General features: G+C 63.2%; 1 protein-coding gene across 2 annotated transcripts; it reads left to right on the forward strand.

Moving 5' to 3' along the window:
• Nucleotides 1–8783: 8783 nt before the first annotated feature.
• Nucleotides 8784–17334, forward strand: TCEA2 (transcription elongation factor A2). Of its 2 annotated transcripts, none has more exons than XM_060622723.3 (10): nt 8784–9064; nt 12098–12160; nt 12484–12589; nt 13655–13745; nt 14934–15064; nt 15344–15400; nt 15864–16018; nt 16092–16235; nt 16849–16920; nt 17114–17334. In XM_060622723.3, exons 1-10 carry the CDS (start codon nt 8993–8995, stop codon nt 17120–17122), a joined length of 900 nt encoding a protein of 299 aa, XP_060478706.1. In that variant the 5' UTR covers nt 8784–8992; the 3' UTR covers nt 17123–17334. The 2 variants fall into 2 exon arrangements, with proteins under 2 accessions (XP_060478706.1, XP_060478695.1); XM_060622712.3 differs by having other exon boundaries at nt 8805–9064; nt 16089–16235.
• The last annotated feature ends 363 nt before the right edge of the window (nt 17335–17697 follow it).

The following is a 17697-nucleotide window of genomic DNA, read 5'->3' on the forward strand; positions in this document are numbered from 1 at the left end:
GAAGGTTAGCAGGAAAGAACATGGGGCCCTGGGGTGGCCCCACAGGGCTCCCCAGCCTGGGAGCCCACAGGCCCACGGGCCTCTCCTGGCAGGGCCAGCTCCCGTCCGACCAGTGTAAGAGGGTGGACTGGGCATCCTGACGGGGGGGGGGGGGGGGGGGGCGATGCGCGAGGAAGACTGCGGGTCGGAGGATGGGTCCCGGGAGCCGGCACCCGGCAGAGACTACCTTTGCCCTGCTGGGTGTGGTCTGGGCTTCCCGGGGCCTGGCTTGGCGAGGGCAGCAGCTCTCTGGGATGACGGTCACTGGGGCTCGGGGAGGAGGCCCACTGGGTCCTCCACTGCGGCCTCCCCCCACATCGGGATGGATTTTCAGTCCCCCCCCCCACCCCGGGCCCTGCCTGGCCCTCTGCAGCTCCCGAAAGCCCAGGTTTGACCAAGCTGCTCCGGAAGCGGTTACCCACTGGCGGTTGCAGCACCCAGCGCTACCTCGCCAAGGCAGTGCCCCGCATCCCCCAGGGTTGCCGCCTCATCTGGCGCCAGCCGAGGACCCTCCCTCTTGGCAGAGTAGCACCTTGTGCTGCTCGGGGGGGGGGGGGGGGGCCGGCTGTCGTGTCCTGTGGGCCGGGGCTGGGTGGGGCAAGAGGAGAGCCTCTTGGGGTGCCCCCTACCTCTTTGGGGTCAGGCTACCCTCCTGTGTGTGCTGCGTGGCAGGGGTGAGGACCGTGGCTCTGGCCCACGGTCCGGACCGGGAAGACAGTGGCGGAGCTGGGGGTGGGGACTGCAGTCGGGGTGGCCCTGACCTCGGAGGAACAGGGCTGGGGGACTCCCCCAGCGCTATACAAGGGCTGGTGTGGGTGTGGTCAGCTGTTCTGGGGGGAGGGGCATCAGCTGTGCGTGTTTGTGTGTTTGTGTGTGGTCTCTGTGTCTGCGTGGTGGTGAAGGTCTGTGTGTCTGTCTGCCTGAGTGTGGAGTGAGGTTGGCTCTAGTGTTGGAGTCCGCCCAAGGCCTTAGGAGCCAGACAGAGGCTGGACCCTGCCGTGAGATGGGGTCCCACAGGGTGTGGAATAGGGGTCCTGCTCAGTGAAGGCCTCACCCTCAACACCTACCAAGGGAGGGGTCCCCAAGACTTCTCTGGAGCGGCCCCAGCTCTGTCCGAAGTGGGGGTGAGTCGTGAGTCCCGGGGCATTCCTCTGCCTCCAGAACCCATCTCTGTCTGACCTGGCCCAGCTTGGCTACTGCTCACCCTTGCGGGGGCCTTGTCTGCAGCCCCCAGCTCCCCAGACAGAAAGGGGGAGTAGAGGGGCAAGCTTTCCCTGCGAGCGTGGGGCTGGCCCGAGGGCCGAGTGGACACTGCCCTCCCCGCCCTCCACCCACTTCCTCTCTCAGCCAGGACCAGAGAATGCTGGGCAGTCCCCCTCCGTGCTGGGTGGGGGGTTGGCTGGGCTCTGGGAGTGGCAGACCTCCCAGGCGCTGCCCCGGGGCACAGACCTCACAGGCTCCCACCCACCCAGCCCTGGCTGCTGCAGGAGCAGGGAGGCTGGGACCAATTACCCAGTCCCTTGGGGCCGGACCCTCCTTCTCCTGGAGGGTGGGGGTGGGGGTCCCTGTTAGACACAGGTCCAGGTAGAAGGGACTCTCTTGTCTTCTGAGACCTTGGCTTTACAGCCAGGCTGCTCGCGTCAGATCCCACCCTGTGGTCGTTGAGACCAGGGCTCTGGGCCCGGCCCTCGTCCTGGTCCTCCTTGAGGCCGCTCCAGGGGCTGGGGCGGGGGTGGGGGGGTGGGGGAGGCAAGGCGCAGGATCAGCCTCAACCTTTGTGCAGGGCTCAGGGCTTCTGAGGAGGCTGCCCAATGGCCTAGTACCAAGTGGGCACGTGCATGTGCATGGGGGTCCCTCGCCCAGCGACAGGCCTGGTTCAGGTGGGCACCGGAGCTCATGCCTGAGGACAGCTGGCTTGCCCCGCCCCGTGCCTTCTTGCTCTCAGCCCTAGGATGCTGGGCCTGCTGTGCACAGAACCACGGGGGTTCTGAACTTTGGGCCTTGCCCCTGGGAGAAGGTGGGGGTGGGGGTGGGGGTGGGGGTGAGGAAGCAGGTCTGGGCGCTCAGGCTCATAGGCAGCAGCTCTCGAGAGGGTCAGCTTTGGCGTCACAGTTGGCCGCAGGCGTGTGGACCTGAGTCCACGGGCTGGGCTGGGTGTTGTGGGAACGAGGGTGTCAGCGTGCTCTGGGGGGTGTCGGACTGGCTGAGGGTCTCGAGCCTTTTGGATGAGCAGAGGGGGTGGACGTGATGGTGTCACTGTGGGCCCTTCAGGTGCTTGGTGAGGGTCTGCCCCTGAGTGCTGGGGGGGCTGGCAGGGCTGAGCAGGTGGGGGGGGGGGCTTCTCTGGGTTGAGAGGCACAGGGCCTTGTGGGTGTCTGGAGGGCGACAGATGAGCCTTGGGTCCCACGTGGGAGGAGTGACTTCCGTAGACGGTCAAGGTGCCCAGGCTGGGGTGTTGCGCTGAGTTGGGGTGTTGGGCTGTGTGAGCCCTGGCGGGGGGGGGGGGGGCGTTGTGTGGCCATGTGTGTCCTGGGGGTTTCTGCGAGCTGTGTGGGCCCCACTCAGGCTCAGCAGGGGCTCCATGGGAACCGGGCTCTAGGTTTCCGTGGCAACAGCAGGGAGGAGCCAGGAAACGCCAGCTCAGGAAGGAAGGCCACAGCTGTGAGGAGGGAGCCGAGGGCCAGGCTGCCTGAGCAGGCGCCAGACACTCTGTCTGTCCGGTCGTCCGGCGGGCCAGGCCTGGAGCTTCTGTCCCACTCTGCCCCCAGTGCCCCCCAGTGAGGGCACAGGGCAGCTGCTGGCATGGCTGTCTTTATTCACATCAGCGTGGCCTGGGCCTGGGTCTGCCGGTGTCCTAGCCCTATAGGACTTGTGCCCTGCACCCCCCCCCCGGCCCCCCAGGGGCTCTTGGAGAAGCAGAGGGGGGGCTGTCTGTGTGTCCCACGTGGGGAGGGGCGCTGTGGGTATCCTGGGCAGTGCCCACCCTGACCTCTCTGCCCTCGGATGGCTGGGCCTCTCTCCTGCCAGGGTCTGGTGACAGTCCTCAGCTGTTCTGGGAATGGTGGAGAGAAGGCGCAGAGCCCCCCGAGGGCCCTGCCGCTATACTTCTTTGCTGCTGCTGCCCTAGCTGTGCTGACAAGTGGCTTTGACAAGTGGCCCTCACTCAAGGGCAAGAATCATTCATTCATGCATTCATTCGTTTGTTTCTATGTGGCTGCTACGAACCCAGCTCTGTTCTATGAGATGGGGGTCTGGCAGTGAACAAAACAGACCCAGGTCCTTGCCCAGGGTTGGGGGTGCGGTTTCCTGTTCCGATAGAGAGGGACAGACAATCAACAAATCCACAAGCAGGTTAGAATATGGGGTGCCAGGCTGCGATGTGCAAGAAGGGTGCTGGCAGATGTGGAAGAGGAAGGAGGGGCTGTGTCAGGGGGGCTTGCGACCTGTTGTTCCGTGAGGTCACTTTTGAGCCAACCCCAGAAGGAAACATGTGAAAGAGATGAGGGGATGCACAGAGAAGAGTGTTTTACACTGCATGAGCAGCACGTGCAAAGGCCCTGGGTCACAGAGGTGTGCTGGTATGTAGGATAAGTGGGGAGTGCAGAAGGGAGGGGACAGGTTGCTGTGTGGGGCCTGGGAGGGTCTCTCTCTTTTTTTTTTTTTCCTCTGAAGGAGAGTTGGTCACTTTAGGAGGGTTTTGAGCAGAGGAGGGGTGTGATGTGACTTAGTTTTCACAGCCTCAGCTCAGCTGCTGTGTGGAGATGTGCGGCTCAGCAAGGATGGACTTAGTATCAGGAGAGAAGGGGAGGAGGGCAGCTCCCGGAGCAGGCCTCGCTCCTCAGCCGAAAACTGCCTCCCTGAGGAGTTTCCTTGGTCCCCCTCCAGGAGGGCAGGATTGGTGTGCCTGGACCCCTGGGAGAAGCTACCTTGGGGACCCCCGGGTTTGGTGCCCTGGGAGTGAGACTGCCTCCTTTCGCCTATGGCCCGTGACCACCCCCGACACCCCCACCCCCCACCCCCCGCCTGGGGCCCCTGGGGATGGGGAGGGTGGAGTGGCCGCCAGGCTGGCTGGCAGGGCAGGGAGGCTGCGTTTCTGGGAATTGTGTGGGGGGAAGCACATTGTTAGAGCCTGGAGCAGGCCGCCAGGACTGCATGTGGCCTCTGGGGGATGCCTTCTGCCTCCCCCAAGTGCTGCCTCTGGGGGAGGGAGCTGGGCCTGGGCCAAGGTTATGGGCTGGAGTGGGGACTTTCCTATAGATGCTACCCTGGGTGGGCAGCTCTTCCCATTCTGCAGACTGGGAGACTGAGGTCCAGAGAGAGGGCTGCTGCAGCGGCAGAGCCGAGATACCTGCTGGTGCACGGGATGAGGCCTCTTGCTGGGCATGAGTCTCTGGTCACTGCCCTGCCTGACTTCAGAGGCCAGGATCTGAGGGAAGCCCTGATGGGGTTGGCTGGGGTCACGGCCCCGCAGTGACACCGTGGTGGCCGCCCTGGCGGCCTGGAGGGTCCGGTGGATGTAGAAACAGCTGGTCACCTAGGCCCGGGGAGAGCTGCCTAAGGGTAGTGGACAAAGTGTGGGGGCTTCTGGGGCTGCAAGATGCCCCCACACCCTGTGGCCATGGGAAGCAAGAGGTGGGGCTCGATGTGAGTTCAGTGGCTTGGGCCTTCCCACTGAGGCCCCTGCCTCAGCCAGAAAGGAAGCACGGATGCGACCTGCTTGGGTCATGGCCGGCTTTGGGCGAGCAGGGGGCGGGGGACGCAAATAGAAAAATAAATGGCCTGAGCTTCCGATGTTTCCGGACTGAGGATGGGGGAGGGGCAGGCCTCTGGGCCAAAGGTGTGGTCCAGCCTATGTGTGGTGGACCCTGGGGGTGTCGCTGGGGTGTCCCCAGGTCCCTGTCGGGGCTGTGCCTCCCCCTGAGCCCCCAGGGTAGGGCCGGGCTCCACACAGAGGAGGGCTCCTGAGGGCCGGCCCGTGCAGCTCTCTTCTCTGGGGGCTGCCCCATGGCGCCGTCTTGGGTACCCTCACTTCCAGGCGGCCTGCGGAGGGTCCAGGAGGGCCTTCTGGAGTAAGACAGGCAGGGAGGGTCTGGGAAGGAGTGCACACTGCCTTCCGTCCCTTGGGGGTTCCTCTCTGCTTCTTGCTGGTTCCCCTTCACCTCTGACCTCCGATCGGGAGCTGCTGGACCTCCACCCACACGTCTACACTTTCACGGCTCATGGTCTCCTAACCCAGCCCAGCCCGGACCTGCCTTGACTCAGCTCTCAACTCTCTGCCCCCACACCCCCCTCCCCTGCTTCAGCCCATCTTAGCAGGAGATGCTGGGAGTCCTGGAGGGAGGGCCCCATCTGGTTCTAGATCTGTGGGTCAGGCCTTCGGCCTAAAGCAGCAGGAGACATCAGCCCTGAGCTGGCCCTCCCTGGGGGTGGGGGTGGGGCCTGCCTTTAGGGCTCCCTTGCTGGGTGGTGGCTGGTAAGTGTGGGTCTCTTACTGCCCACCCACTGCGGGTTATTGTTTTTTCCTTCCTTCATGAAACACATATTTACTGAGCAGCTATTAGGTGTCTTGGGCTGCAGATGCGGGTGGAACGAAGGCCTGGTTTTCCCAGCTGACAGTCCTTGGGAGCCAGCTCGTGGACAGTCCCAGGGGGTTTTGAGTGTCTGTGCACGTGCGCCCTCAGGTATGGCCAGCGTGTGCACACGTGAGCAACTGTCTCCCCTGTTGCGTGTGGCTAGACGGGGGAAATGAAGTTCTTCGTTTGCAGAGGGGTCAGGGTAGGAGGCCTGGACCAGGAAGGGGACCAGGAAGGCCCCCGCCCTGGAGTCCCCTAGTAGGGGTACCCCCCTAGTAGGGGTACAGCGAGGTTTACATACCACTCCCCCCGGGAGAATCCCGTGGTTGTGACGCTACCCTCTTTGACCAGTTTTCTGAGGGTGCTGGATGGCCCCAGGGGCTCAGGCGGCTTGTTGGGGAGTAAGTTCCCAAGGTTGAAGAGGGTCCACGAGGGGTCTGCGGTGGGCTGTGAACATCCTAAGCAAGGTTCCAAAGGTGGTGAACTCATGAGGGGCCCCGTGACCAGGAACTTCTGAAGTGGAATACTGAGAATTTTGGGGTTGGTGGGTGCTGCCCTAGCGAGGGTGGGATCCACCTACAGCCCCCACAGGTGAGGGTCTCTCTCCACGACTAAGCACAGCCCCACTCTGGCCACTTCTCAGTTGTGGCCAGAATTGGCCTCCGAAGGGGTAGGGTGGTGGGTAGCTGGCTGGCCTGCTGGTCTGTGGCTCCCTCCCGCCACCTAGAGGCCGCTGCTCGTTCATCAAGGGCCACAGAGGCCTCCGGGCAGGATCACCCTACTTGGTCCCTGGGCACTCATGCATGCAGCATGGGGCCATACCCTGGACTGCACCATGGCTCAGGGCTCCTGTCACAGGGGAAGGGCTGTGGCCTCCAGGTCTCCAGCTTGGAAGCACCCTGCCTCCTCTGCCACCCAGCCCCACCTATTCTGTCCTCCTCCCCAACACCTGCCCCACCCTGGGCCACCCCACTGCAGCCTTGCAGCCCAGTCTTTTGCTGGAGACCACCTGGTTTCTCGTGGGGGAGAAAGGGTCCAAGGCAGGAGGCCCAGGATTCTCACCGTGGCTGCGTAGCGGAAGGGCCCTAGTTCTCAGCTGACAGCCTCTTCTCTGGCCCATGACCTTACTCTGGTGCCATGTCATGGGGCCCGAGCAGAAAGTCAAATTCATAGGGTTACAAAGGAAACCAGTTACAGCGCTACACAGCTACCAAAGGATTTCCTAAAACGTGTGATACAGAAAAACAAAAAACGTGTGACACGGAAACCTAAGCGCTTCTTCACCGCTGCAGATTCCGGCAGCAGTGACCACCCGGGGCACCGGCAGGGTGGCCGTGGAGGGAAGTGGCTCCCGTCTGTGCTGTGGCCAGTCCTGGCACTGCTGTGAGATGTGGGCCATCGCTCCATTCAAAACCAAAGGGACAATACGCTTCCACTAGAGGTCAACGGGAAGGACACGAAGATTCCTTCCCACCTGGTTTCTTCCTGACAGGGTGTTGGTCCCTGAGCCCCAGGTTGAGACTGCGTCCTGCTCTCCCGGCCACCCCACCAAGTCCGCCTCTTCAGCTCCCAGACCTGCCCCGTCTCCCCCTAACCCCCCACAGTCCCTGTCCTGTGACTGCCTCTGTTCTTCCCAGCAGCGCGGACAAAGTCATGGGGCTGGGCACAAACTCCAGACCACCAGCCACCTCCCAGTTACGGCTCTGTCTGCACCATCTGCACACTTGGAACACAGCCCCCCGGCCTCCTGAGCCCCTGCCCGCCTCTGGGTGCCCACTGTTCAGAGTCCAGCCTGGTTGGCCACAGTTCTGTGCTTCTGCCCCTGTGGACAGAGGGCAAAGACCTCAGGGCCCCACCCTTGGGTTACAAGACGCAAGGGTCTTCATTCTTCACCAGCTCCCTAGGTCACGCATTAGAGTCACTTTTTTTTAAGGTTTATTTATTTTTTGAGAGAGAGACAGAGCACATGCAAACGAGCAGGGGAGAGGCAGAGAGAGAGGGAGAGACCGAATCCCAAGCAGGCTCCACACTCACCATGGAGCCAGACGCGGGGCTTGATCTGACAACAGAGGGACACCATGACCTGAGCTGAAATCAAGAGTCAGAAGGTTAACCGACTGAGTCACCCAGGCACCTGGTCTCACAATTACCTGGTCTGAAATTTAGCGAATGTGGGGCCCACAACACTATAGACGTCAGTTCTCTGGCTTCTACCCTCGCCCTAGAACTGTGCCCTGTCCGGCAAACCACTCAGCATCTGCATCACTGAGGAAGGGGCAGACATCTGGAGGGGATGCGAGCTCTGCCCCTCCCCAGCCCTCTCACTGCCAGCGCCATCCCTCCGACTTGAGTACCGTGTGGCCACTCCCAGGGACCTCCAGCAGCAAAGGTGACCACTGAACTGCTCACGCTGTGTCCCCTGATCTGTTGTTCTCAACGCATGATTTGTACCAACTCACATCGTCCTGAGAGCAGCCCTCTGAGGCAGACAATGTTACCATCTTCGTTTCACAGATGGGAAGACCGAGGCGCACAGCGGTTAACGACTGGTCTCAAGGGCAGAGCCCGGGATTCACAGCCGGTAGCTGACTCCTGAGGCAGGAGCCTTGCCCAAGCGGCCTCTCCCAAGTCCCCCGGCACCGTCTGAACCGCAGCCCCGGCTTCTTCCAAACCCTGCATCCGGCTACTGCTCCCTCCCACCTCCGGGCGCCCGGCACCAGGGCTCAGGGGCCAGAATCCAGGCCAGAGAGCGCAGGGGGTCCGCGCAGGCTTGGGGGTGGGGTGGGGTCGGGGGGGGGAGGGGTGTCTCCCGCCGGGTCCGGCTGTCCCCGGACGGCCGAAGGTGGAAGAGGAGCGTTCGAAGCGGATGGAGATAGGGGACGGACCCCAAGGTGCCTTTGTGGGTCCCACGTATCTGGACCCCGGGCAGCTCCCGGGCGGAGGGCCGGGGTGGGACTTCCTCGGGGTCGCGCAGGGGCCGGGACTCACGTTCTGGCCTCGCGCTACCGCAGCGCCCTCCGCCGGCTAACCGCCTCGCGCGGGGGCTCGTGGGATTGTGAGTCCTCCGGGCCCGTCGTCCTTCGGCGACGGCCCGCGTCAGGACTACACTCCCCAGGAAGCCATGCCGAGCCGCAAGGTTTCTGGGAGTTGTGGTTCAGCGCGTGGCGAGCGCGCGCGAGGCGGGCGGCCGCGAGAACCACATGTCCCAGGATGCAGCGCGGCGGCCGCGGGGGCCGGGGGTTTGAACGGAGGGTCTCCCGCCCGCGGCTGGGCTGCGTCGGCTGCGACGGGTGCGGGAGGCGGCGACGGCCGGGGCAGGGGGTCTAGGCCCGGAGGCTGAGGCTGGCGCGGCGGGCGCTGGGGGCCCTGCCCCCGTGTCGATGATGGGCAAAGAAGAGGAGATTGCGCGGATCGCCCGGAGGCTGGACAAGATGGTGACCAAGAAGAGTGCGGTGAGGGGCGCGGGCCGCCAGGACCCCGGGACCCCCGCCCCGCCGACCCCTGCCGAGCCTGCCGAGCCCCCTTCAGGGTCGGGGAGACCACCCGAGGGGCAGGACGAGACCCCGCCCCAGCAGAGACTCCCGGGACGCGGGGAGACCCCCGTCGGTGGCCGAGACCCCTGCCCTGGGCCAGCCCTGCCCTTCACTCCCGCACCCACGGCAGAGGCCGCAGTCGGGCCTGGACCTTGTCCCTGGAGCCGCCCTCTCTGGACTCAGACCCCAGCTACCAGGCTGAGATCCCGCAGACCTGAGACCCGTCTCCTTACTTGCCCCCTAACTCCGGACTCCCCCACCCCACCCCTACCAGGGCCGGCCAGCGGAAGCATTCCTCGGTCCCGCCCCTCAGGCCTTGCGGAGTCCCCAGCCCGTTCAGACCTCTCTTATTGGCTGCCCCGCCCCCCCCCTTGCCTTCCTCCTTCTCAGCCTGGGCATCCTCACAGTTTCCCTCTCGCTCTCAGGACTCTCCGCAGACAGCTTCCCTCCCCCCCCCCCCCCCCCATCCCGACTCAGAGCCCTCTGCCCCACCCTGGGTCTCCCACATCCTTTCTCAGTGTGCAAGAGTTTGGAGTGTGAGATTGGACCCCCTTTTCTCCTGGAGCTACAGCGCTTAACTCTGTTGGGCCTGGGGTTGTGGCCCTCATACCCCTTCACAAGCGGGCCAGAGGCCTTTCCTGGTGGAGAGGCCCCCCTTTTCCTCTGTATCTGTCCCTGCCCTACAAGAACCAGATTTCCCTAATAAATTCTTTCCCTTCCTTAGCCAGGACTCAGCCAGCAGCAACTGGGGAGTGGGTAGATATGTAGAGACCCCTGCTTAAGACCCTTGGGAGGTCTGGTGAGCCTGGCCTGGGAGTGCTTTGGTGCTAGAGCCCCCCGCCCCCGCCAGCTGTGCTCACTATGCTGGCCGGCCTCTGTTGTCCTGTGGTCAGTGAGCCTTTGTAGGAGGCTGTGTCATGATCCCTAAGAGGAAGCAGGTAGATGGGGTTCCAATTGCAGCTCGTCTTCAGCTTTGAGATTTTGGCAACCTGTGTACCCTCACATGGAAGCATCCTTCGTGGGTGGCACCTGCCTTTAGGATGTTGGGAGGGGTCCTGGCTGGCTTCCCGAGAGGCTGAATAAACACAACCTGCCCTCCCCTGCAGACTAAGAATAGGGAGGTGGTGGAGGAGGCTCAGTCACGGGCCTGAGATGCCTGCACAGCCGCCCCAGGGCTGTCCGCCTGCACTGGTGCTTCGGGTGGTTTTTGGGATTAAGCAGGCTCGTCCTGGGTCCCCGGTGACCAGGTTCTGGACAGGGGTCTACACTGGGGCCAGAGGGGTGGCTGGCTCCCACTCATTCATTCATCCAGCAAGCGGCACCCCCTCCACACACATTGTCTTCATACCCCTGGGAGGCCGTGGGCAGCACAGAGCAAGGGTGTGGGAACAATCTTTAGCTGTTTCCAGAGATGACCAGAGAAAGAAGCTGCTTCCTCTCTTGAAGGAGACAGCACCCCCCAGGTGGGGACAGAGATGGGTTATAGAACCCATGGAGGGCTGGTTGGGGCCAGGTAGAGCTGGGAGGAGGGTGTATGCAGGTCGAAAGCACGGCCACAGCGTGAATAGAAGCTCCAGGGGAGATTGAAGAGGGGGTGTCGACCACCCTCTAGACTGGGAAGGCAGTCTAAGGGGTTTGGGGGTGCTGTGGCATGGGCAGTGAGAGCCAGCGGCGGTTCTAGTCCCTGTGAGGCTTCTTGGGGATTTGGGAGCCATGATGGGAATTGTGTTTATGCCTCTGGTCTGGAGCCCACGAGAAACTGACCTTACACAGCCCAAGGCTCTGTCTCAGGGAAAATGATCAGTGAGCAGCACTGTGTCCTTGGCTCTGACAACCATCTTCCTTCCCTGAGGAGATCACCTCAGGGCTGGACTCTGCACAGGCCGAGGGGCAGAGCCCGCTGGGGGTGACAGGGAGGGGGCTGCAGAACAGAGGTGCCACCCAGATTGTGGGCGGGTGGGGGGGCCGGGGGCGGCTGGGAGTGGGGCCAGCCCTTCCCACGGCCTGTGCTGCAGGACATGGGGCGCTCTCAATCTTGGGTGGCTGGTCAGGTTACTTCTGTCCCCTTCATGTCAAGGGAGAGACCCATACATTAAAATACAGCGGTGTGTTAAAAAGTGAAGCATCTGTGGAAGAGAGCAAAGCAGGGGAGGAGGATGGGGGTGTTGCATGGGTTGTGATTTCAATGTTAAGTAGAAGAGGTCTTGCCAAGAAGGTGTCATCTGAACAAACTTTTGAAGGCGGGAGAGTACAAACCTGTAGCTATTTGGGAGGTATTTCTATGGCAGCGGGGGCAGCAGGTGCAAAGGCCCTGGGGCAAGCAACTTGGCACACTTGAACATTAAGCTGAGCCTCGAGTGGAGAGAATGGCCCATTTGGGCATGGCATTGGCATGGGAGAGAGCTTTGAAGAAACAAAGCTGTGGGGTGGGAGGGGGCAAGGTGGGAAAGGTGGCTGGCCTGAGGGTTCAGGCAAGGCCTGGAGGGATTGATGAAGGGCGAGGCCACGGGACTTGAACCTGGATATGGTGTAGGTGTGGGAGTAGAGCGTTTGGCCTCAGCAGGGGACACTGACCTTGCTTGGGTCGCCCCCTCTGAGCGGGTAGGGGGGCCACCTCAGGGTATGCTGCCAATCCACCTGTCCTGAGACCGGACAGGACAGTGAGTACCCCGGGGGCCCCACACCTGCACCTAGGTGTGGCACTGCTGCCAGAGAGGGGCTGAGGTCCTTGACGGTGTTTCCCGTAGCCATGGTTTGGTCAGTGACCCAAAATGCTGGGATTGAGTGTACAAAGACGCTTTCCTTCTCGTCCTGACCCTCCCCGGGCACCTGACCACAGGTGGATCTCCAATTGTCACTGTTTGTGCCCCCCTACCCTTGTGTGTAGGAGGAGGTGGGATCATCCCACCAAGACCTTGAAGTCATTTATGAAGGTCCCCCTTCTCCTTCCAGGAGGGAGCCATGGACCTGCTGCGGGAGCTGAAGGCCATGCCCGTCACGCTGCACCTGCTGCAGGTAGGGCCCTGCGTGCCTCCTGCCCGGGACAGCTCCTGGGCACCTGGCAGGGCTTCCTGGCCCATGCCCTGGGCCTTGGTTGGCACAGGTGTCTGTCCCAGAAGAGACCGTCCCTGCCTTTGTTGCTGAGGAAGACAAAGGGGAATCCAAAGATAACCCACCCCGTTCCTTGCCGAGGTTCCTGGGTTCCACATGGGACAGTAACCCTCGGAAAGGCCGTCCGCCTCACAAGCTGGTCCCCACCCCCTGCCCTGTGGGAGCCTAGGAGGGTCTGCGAGAAGGGTCTGACTGCTGCCCCTCAGCCCAGGCTGCTTGCCTTGCAGTCTACGCGCGTCGGCATGTCCGTCAACGCCCTGCGGAAGCAGAGTTCTGATGAGGGGGTCATCGCGCTGGCCAAGTCGCTCATCAAGTCCTGGAAGAAGCTCCTGGGTGCGGGTCCAGCAGCAGACTGAGAGCTGGGGCAAGGGGAACCCTGAGAAGCGCTGGTCAGCACTGTGTAGGGTGCTGGCAGTGCTGTCCCTGAGCCAGGGCCACCTGGGAGCGGGGGTGTGACAGAACAGGTCCAGGAAGGCTTGGGGCTGGGGGGAGAGGCGTTCCATGTAGAGCAAGGAGAAAAGAAAGTTCAAGATAGGAGCAGGACTGCATTGAGGGTGGCTGGGGGGCCCTGCAGGGACCTGGCACAGGCAGGTGGTCACACTGAGAGGTGTCAGGGCAGCTAGAGGGCAAGGAGCTGGAGGAGATGTGGGGGGAGAGGAAGAGGGGAGAAGGTTTGGGGGGCAAGGGGAGAGGAGAGGGGGCACAGCCACTCAGCACAGGGTGACTGGGGGTTGCAGAGATGCCGACTTTGGGACCCTGAGGCCCCCTTCCTCCACTCCCCACCTTCCCAGCCTCTCCTGGGCTCTCTCCAAACCCTTGCGAAATGGGTCTCTTCTACTCCCGCGTGGCCATTAGCCCACGTGTTGGACAAGTGTGTTTCTCCTGGTGGTGTGGGGGCTGCTCCTTATCCCGTGGGCCGGTCCCCAGCACAGGCTAGGGTTTCAGGAACCTTGTGGGGGCGTGCTCAGTGGATGGCAATTCTCTGTGACCCCCAAGGCCCAGTTGAGGAATGACCATGCCTCATCATGCTTCATCTGTGGGGGCTGTCACTTGGGGGGCTCCATACTCAAGGGTCACTTTGGGCAGATGGCAGTCCTCCCTGCCTGGATGGGCAGTGGGGTAGACCCCAGAGAATCCTTATAGGTGGCCTGTTTGAGGAGGGGGGTAGGAAAGAGGGGGTGGGGGCTGTCTTGGGACCTTCTGAGCGGGGAGGACAGAGGGCCCCAGTTGTGGAAGGCTCAGCAGCTAGGGGCCCCGGTGGGGTTCGGGTTGGTGGCCTAGGGCTGGTGGTCTGGCTAAGGCTATGTCTTGGTGGTGATCCTCTCCCTTCCCTGGCCTGGGCCTCCCCTCTGGCTCTGCCTCTCCCTAGCCAGCCTCCCCCTTTCCTGGCACCTGCAGATGCTTCAGACGCCAAAGCCAGGGAGCAGAGGAGGGGTGGACCTCTGCCCGCATCGTCCTCGAAGGAGGCCCCTGAGGCCCAGGATCCCAGGTAGCGTGCATCTGGAAGGCAGGTGCACACCCTCCTGCCCCCTGGGTGCCCCGTGCTCGGCAGATGAAGGTGCTGGTTTCCCTGTGCCCTGGGTCTGCTGAGGTCATACGAAGGCATCAGCCCTTTCGGTTCCTTGGAAGGGACTTTCCCCAGGGAGCCCGGCCTGGTCGGCCTCTTGCTGCACACTTCTCTTCCAAAGCTCCTCTGGACGCTGTCTTTCTAGCCCCAAGCGTCTGAGAGGTGAGGCTGTGTCCACCTGGCTGCACGGAGCTGCTACGTGTCCTGAACAGGCCTGTGGGGGGGGGGGGGGCTGTGCCACCCCTCCGCCCCAGCTGCACATCCACGTCCTGGGTCTGGTTCTCACTGGCCCACTCTGGCCAATCCCCCTCAGCCTGGTGTCACTTTGCTTCTGGACTCTTTTTCCCTTGGGTGCCCCAGCCTGCAGCATGATGCGAGTTCTGGGGGCACTGAGGTCTCGCTGCTGCCACCCCAGAGAGGGCAGTCATGGAGACTGGGGGTCCTCTGGGGGTGGGCTGTGGCCAATAGGCTGCTTTGTGTTTGACCCCACTGGGCAGAAGGGGCCGGGGGCCAGGAAGGGCTGAGCTCTGGATTTATAGCGTGGTTGCAGGACCGTGGGTTCGTCTGCTCCCCCCTGCACGTGTTGTTTTTCCTCCAGGAGGCCCCTGCTCCCACTGACTTAACCTGGGGGCCACAGGGTCACAAGATGCAGGGCTGTGAGGAGAGAGGGCTTGGTGGATGCAACCTGGTCGTCAGGTAGCTTGTAGGGAGTGCCCAGCGGCTCGAGGGGCATCTGCGCTGGGCACGGCCATCCGTGGTCTCGGGCAGCCACCAACACCATCTGCCTCTCCCTGAAATGGCAGCTGGTCTTGAGCAGCGTGGCCCTGCATCCGGCCTCCTGGAGGGTGGAGACCGTTACAGGTGATGCGGCCCCAATCGTGCCCTCGTCGGGAGAGTACACCCCACCCAGTTGGCTTTACCGCCTCTGACCAACTAGGCAGAGGGCATGGGGGCATGGGGGGCTGGACTGCAGGCGGGCAGGACCATGGGCTGCTGTCAAGGTAGAGCGACCAGGATGGGGGGGGATTGTGGCTGTATTGCTGGCTTTCCTGGTGGGGACCGGTGTGTCACGGGGGTATACGTGGCCTGAGCGGGCCTGTCTTTCTCCAGCCGCAAGAGGCCAGAACTGCCCAGGATGCCATCGGCCCCGAGGATCACCACGTTTCCCCCGGTGCCGGTCACCTGTGATGCCGTGCGCAACAAGTGCCGTGAGCTGTTGACCGCCGCCCTGCAGACAGACCGTGAGTGCCCTGGCGGGTGCTGCACAGACTGCCTGGGGGTCCTGACTCCTGATACGCACCCAGACTTCCGGGGTGGCCTGGACTCTGCCTGCCCACAGCGGCCTGAGTTTAGAGGGTCCTGGGGGACAGCCCTCTCCCCTAGCCGTTGCAGCTGACCCCGGGTGTGGGGGGCAGGGGGTCTCTGGGGTCACCAGAGCACCCGGATCCTGGGCGTCAGGTGCGGGGCAGGCTGGAGGTGGTGGAGCCAGAGGGGCGGCTAGTCAGGGCTGCTTCTTGCAGATGATCACATGGCCGTCGGTGCAGACTGCGAGGGCCTGTCGGCCCAGATTGAGGAATATATCCTTTGCGCAGGGGTTTGGGATCTGGGGCTTTCTGGTCGAGCTGTGAGGCCAGCCGGGCCCCGCTTCCCCTGGGGGCCACCACCCCAGTGCCCTCACCGGGTGGTCGGTCAGTTGGGTGGGCTCACCCGTCTTGACCGGGAGGGCCCTCCCCAGACCTGCCGAGGGATGGATTCTGCCTGCTGGTGGGGCGGGGGTCACTGGGGCTTTGAACCTGCAGCTGGGCCTTAGCCACGGCGGTGGTGGTGGGGGGGGGGTCTGGTGGCGGCCCCGCCCGGCAGCCCTTCCCCTCGGTGCCCGGTGTGGGTGGGTACTGAGTTGCTGGGCTCCCCTTCCCCTCCCAGCCCCTACCCCGACAGGGCCCCCACGAGGAGGCCCTCACTGGCCTCCTTCGGCTGGCCCGAGGGGGTGGGTGGAAGGCAGAAGCACTGGCCTCTGGATAGGTCCTTAAACACCTGCACGTATCTTCCGGGACGTGGGGAACACGGACATGAAGTATAAAAACCGTGTGCGGAGCCGCATCTCCAACCTCAAGGACGCTAAGAACCCCGACCTGCGGCGGAACGTGTTATGCGGTGCCATAACACCCCAGCAGATCGCTGTGATGACGTCAGAGGTGAGTCCTGCGGGAGGGATGCGGGGGCCACCCCTGTGAGCAGTGGGTAAGTACACGGCTTCTTGCCCAGGAGATGGCCAGCGACGAGCTGAAGGAGATTCGGAAGGCGATGACCAAGGAGGCCATCCGAGAGCACCAGATGGCCCGCACGGGGGGCACGCAGACAGACCTCTTCACCTGTGGGAAGTGCAAGAAGAAGAGCTGTACTTACACGCAGGTGAGCTGTCGCTAGCCGTCCTCCCGGGGTCCCAGGGACCTGAGGGCAGCAAGAGGGGTGCCCGCACCTGCCCCCAGTTCTGTGGGGCGGGGACTGCACTTGGGTCCGGACACATGCACTGTGAATGTGTACTGACTGGGCCGGGGAGAGGGATGGCCACCTTTGGGACCTCCTCCTTGCCAGCACCCCTGGTCCCCAGTAAGCAGCGTCTCAGGTGGTGGTTCGCTCTGGGCGCTAACGTTGGGGGGCGCTGGCCTCATCCAGCACGGAGGGGCCGCGAGGAACGTTGCACTGGCAAGGGAGTGGGTGGGGTAGGCTGCCTGGCGGTGGCCACAGGACTGTGCTCAGGCCCGTGCGTGGAGGTGGACACTGATGTGGACCTCGGGACACGTCAGGGGTCCCTGGTAACGGGAGAAGGGTTGGGGTGGCCGGAGGGTTGGAGTTACTGGCGCAGCCTCAGCACAGGTCACCCACAGGGGCCTGGGTGCTGCCATACCGCCCCTACCCGAGGGCATGGGTAGCCTCCCCAAGTTGTCACTTGATGGAAGACTTGCTGCTTGGGGCCTCTTGCTGAGTGACTGATCCCTGGGCCTGGGGTGGGGGGCTCTCACAGGTGCAGACCCGCAGCTCTGATGAGCCCATGACCACCTTTGTCGTCTGTAATGAGTGTGGAAACCGCTGGAAGGTAGGTGGGTGAGCCTTCTCTGGACGCGGGTGTCTCCAGCCTGTGTGGGATCTGTGTGATGTGAAATGGGGGACAGCTATGCCCAGCCAGCCTCCCGGGACTTGAGACAAGGTGGGTGGAGATCCCAGCCCCGACTCTCGCCCTGCGGGGGTCACGGAGGCTGCGTGGTTGACGCCTCTCCCGTCTGCTGCAGTTCTGCTGAGCCCTCGTTGACATGTCTGAAGCCTTGGGCCGTGCCCAGCGTTGGCCATGGCCTTCCCCGCGTCCTCTGTCGACAGACATAGCTTCTGGAGACCTGCCCTGTGCCTACCTGGACTTCCTCAGAGGGCTGTGCACCCTGCCCCCCCCCCCACCCTGCCTGCAGTACACCTTTCTTCCTCTTTCCCCCAAATTATTAAATGTTTCTTTTTGCCATGGTGTTGTTCCTGGCCCTTGCTTCTGGTGGGCCACGCACGGTCTTGGGCTGTGACCTGGGCCGCCCTTGCCCCCCCACCACTGGGGACGGCCCTCCTCCCTGGGATCAGGTGACACTTAGGTTTGGCCCTAGTGGAACAGAGGTGGAGGGAAGAGCCCGCTGGCCTTCGGAGGGGCCTGGTGATCCCAGGAGGGACCCAGATTCCTGCCTGTGTGTGCCCATGGAGGAGGGACAGGTGCAGGGGCGCACAGCATAAGCATGTGCAGGTGGGAGGGGGCCTCAGGACACAGAGGATCCAGGGTCCCATGAGCCTCCCCAGCCGCTGTAGCTCAGGGCCCAGGGCTCGAGGGCAGGAGGCCAAG

Source organism: Panthera onca, chromosome A3 (assembly GCF_046562875.1).
Source record: "Panthera onca isolate mPanOnc1 chromosome A3, mPanOnc1 haplotype 2, whole genome shotgun sequence".
In the NCBI taxonomy this organism is placed as follows: Eukaryota; Metazoa; Chordata; class Mammalia; order Carnivora; family Felidae; genus Panthera; species Panthera onca.

What these genes read in the sequence shown, in the direction of transcription:
- TCEA2 (XM_060622712.3), top strand. Translation starts at nt 8,993, where the DNA reads ATGATGGGCAAAGAAGAGGAGATTGCGCGGATCGCCCGGAGGCTGGAC. An exon ending in TGGTGACCAAGAAGAGTGCG is followed by an intron (nt 9,065 to 12,097) that starts GTGAGGGGCGCG and finishes TTCTCCTTCCAG; the next exon opens with GAGGGAGCCATGGACCTGCT. An exon ending in TCGCTGTGATGACGTCAGAG is followed by an intron (nt 16,019 to 16,088) that starts GTGAGTCCTGCG and finishes CTTCTTGCCCAG; the next exon opens with GAGATGGCCAGCGACGAGCT.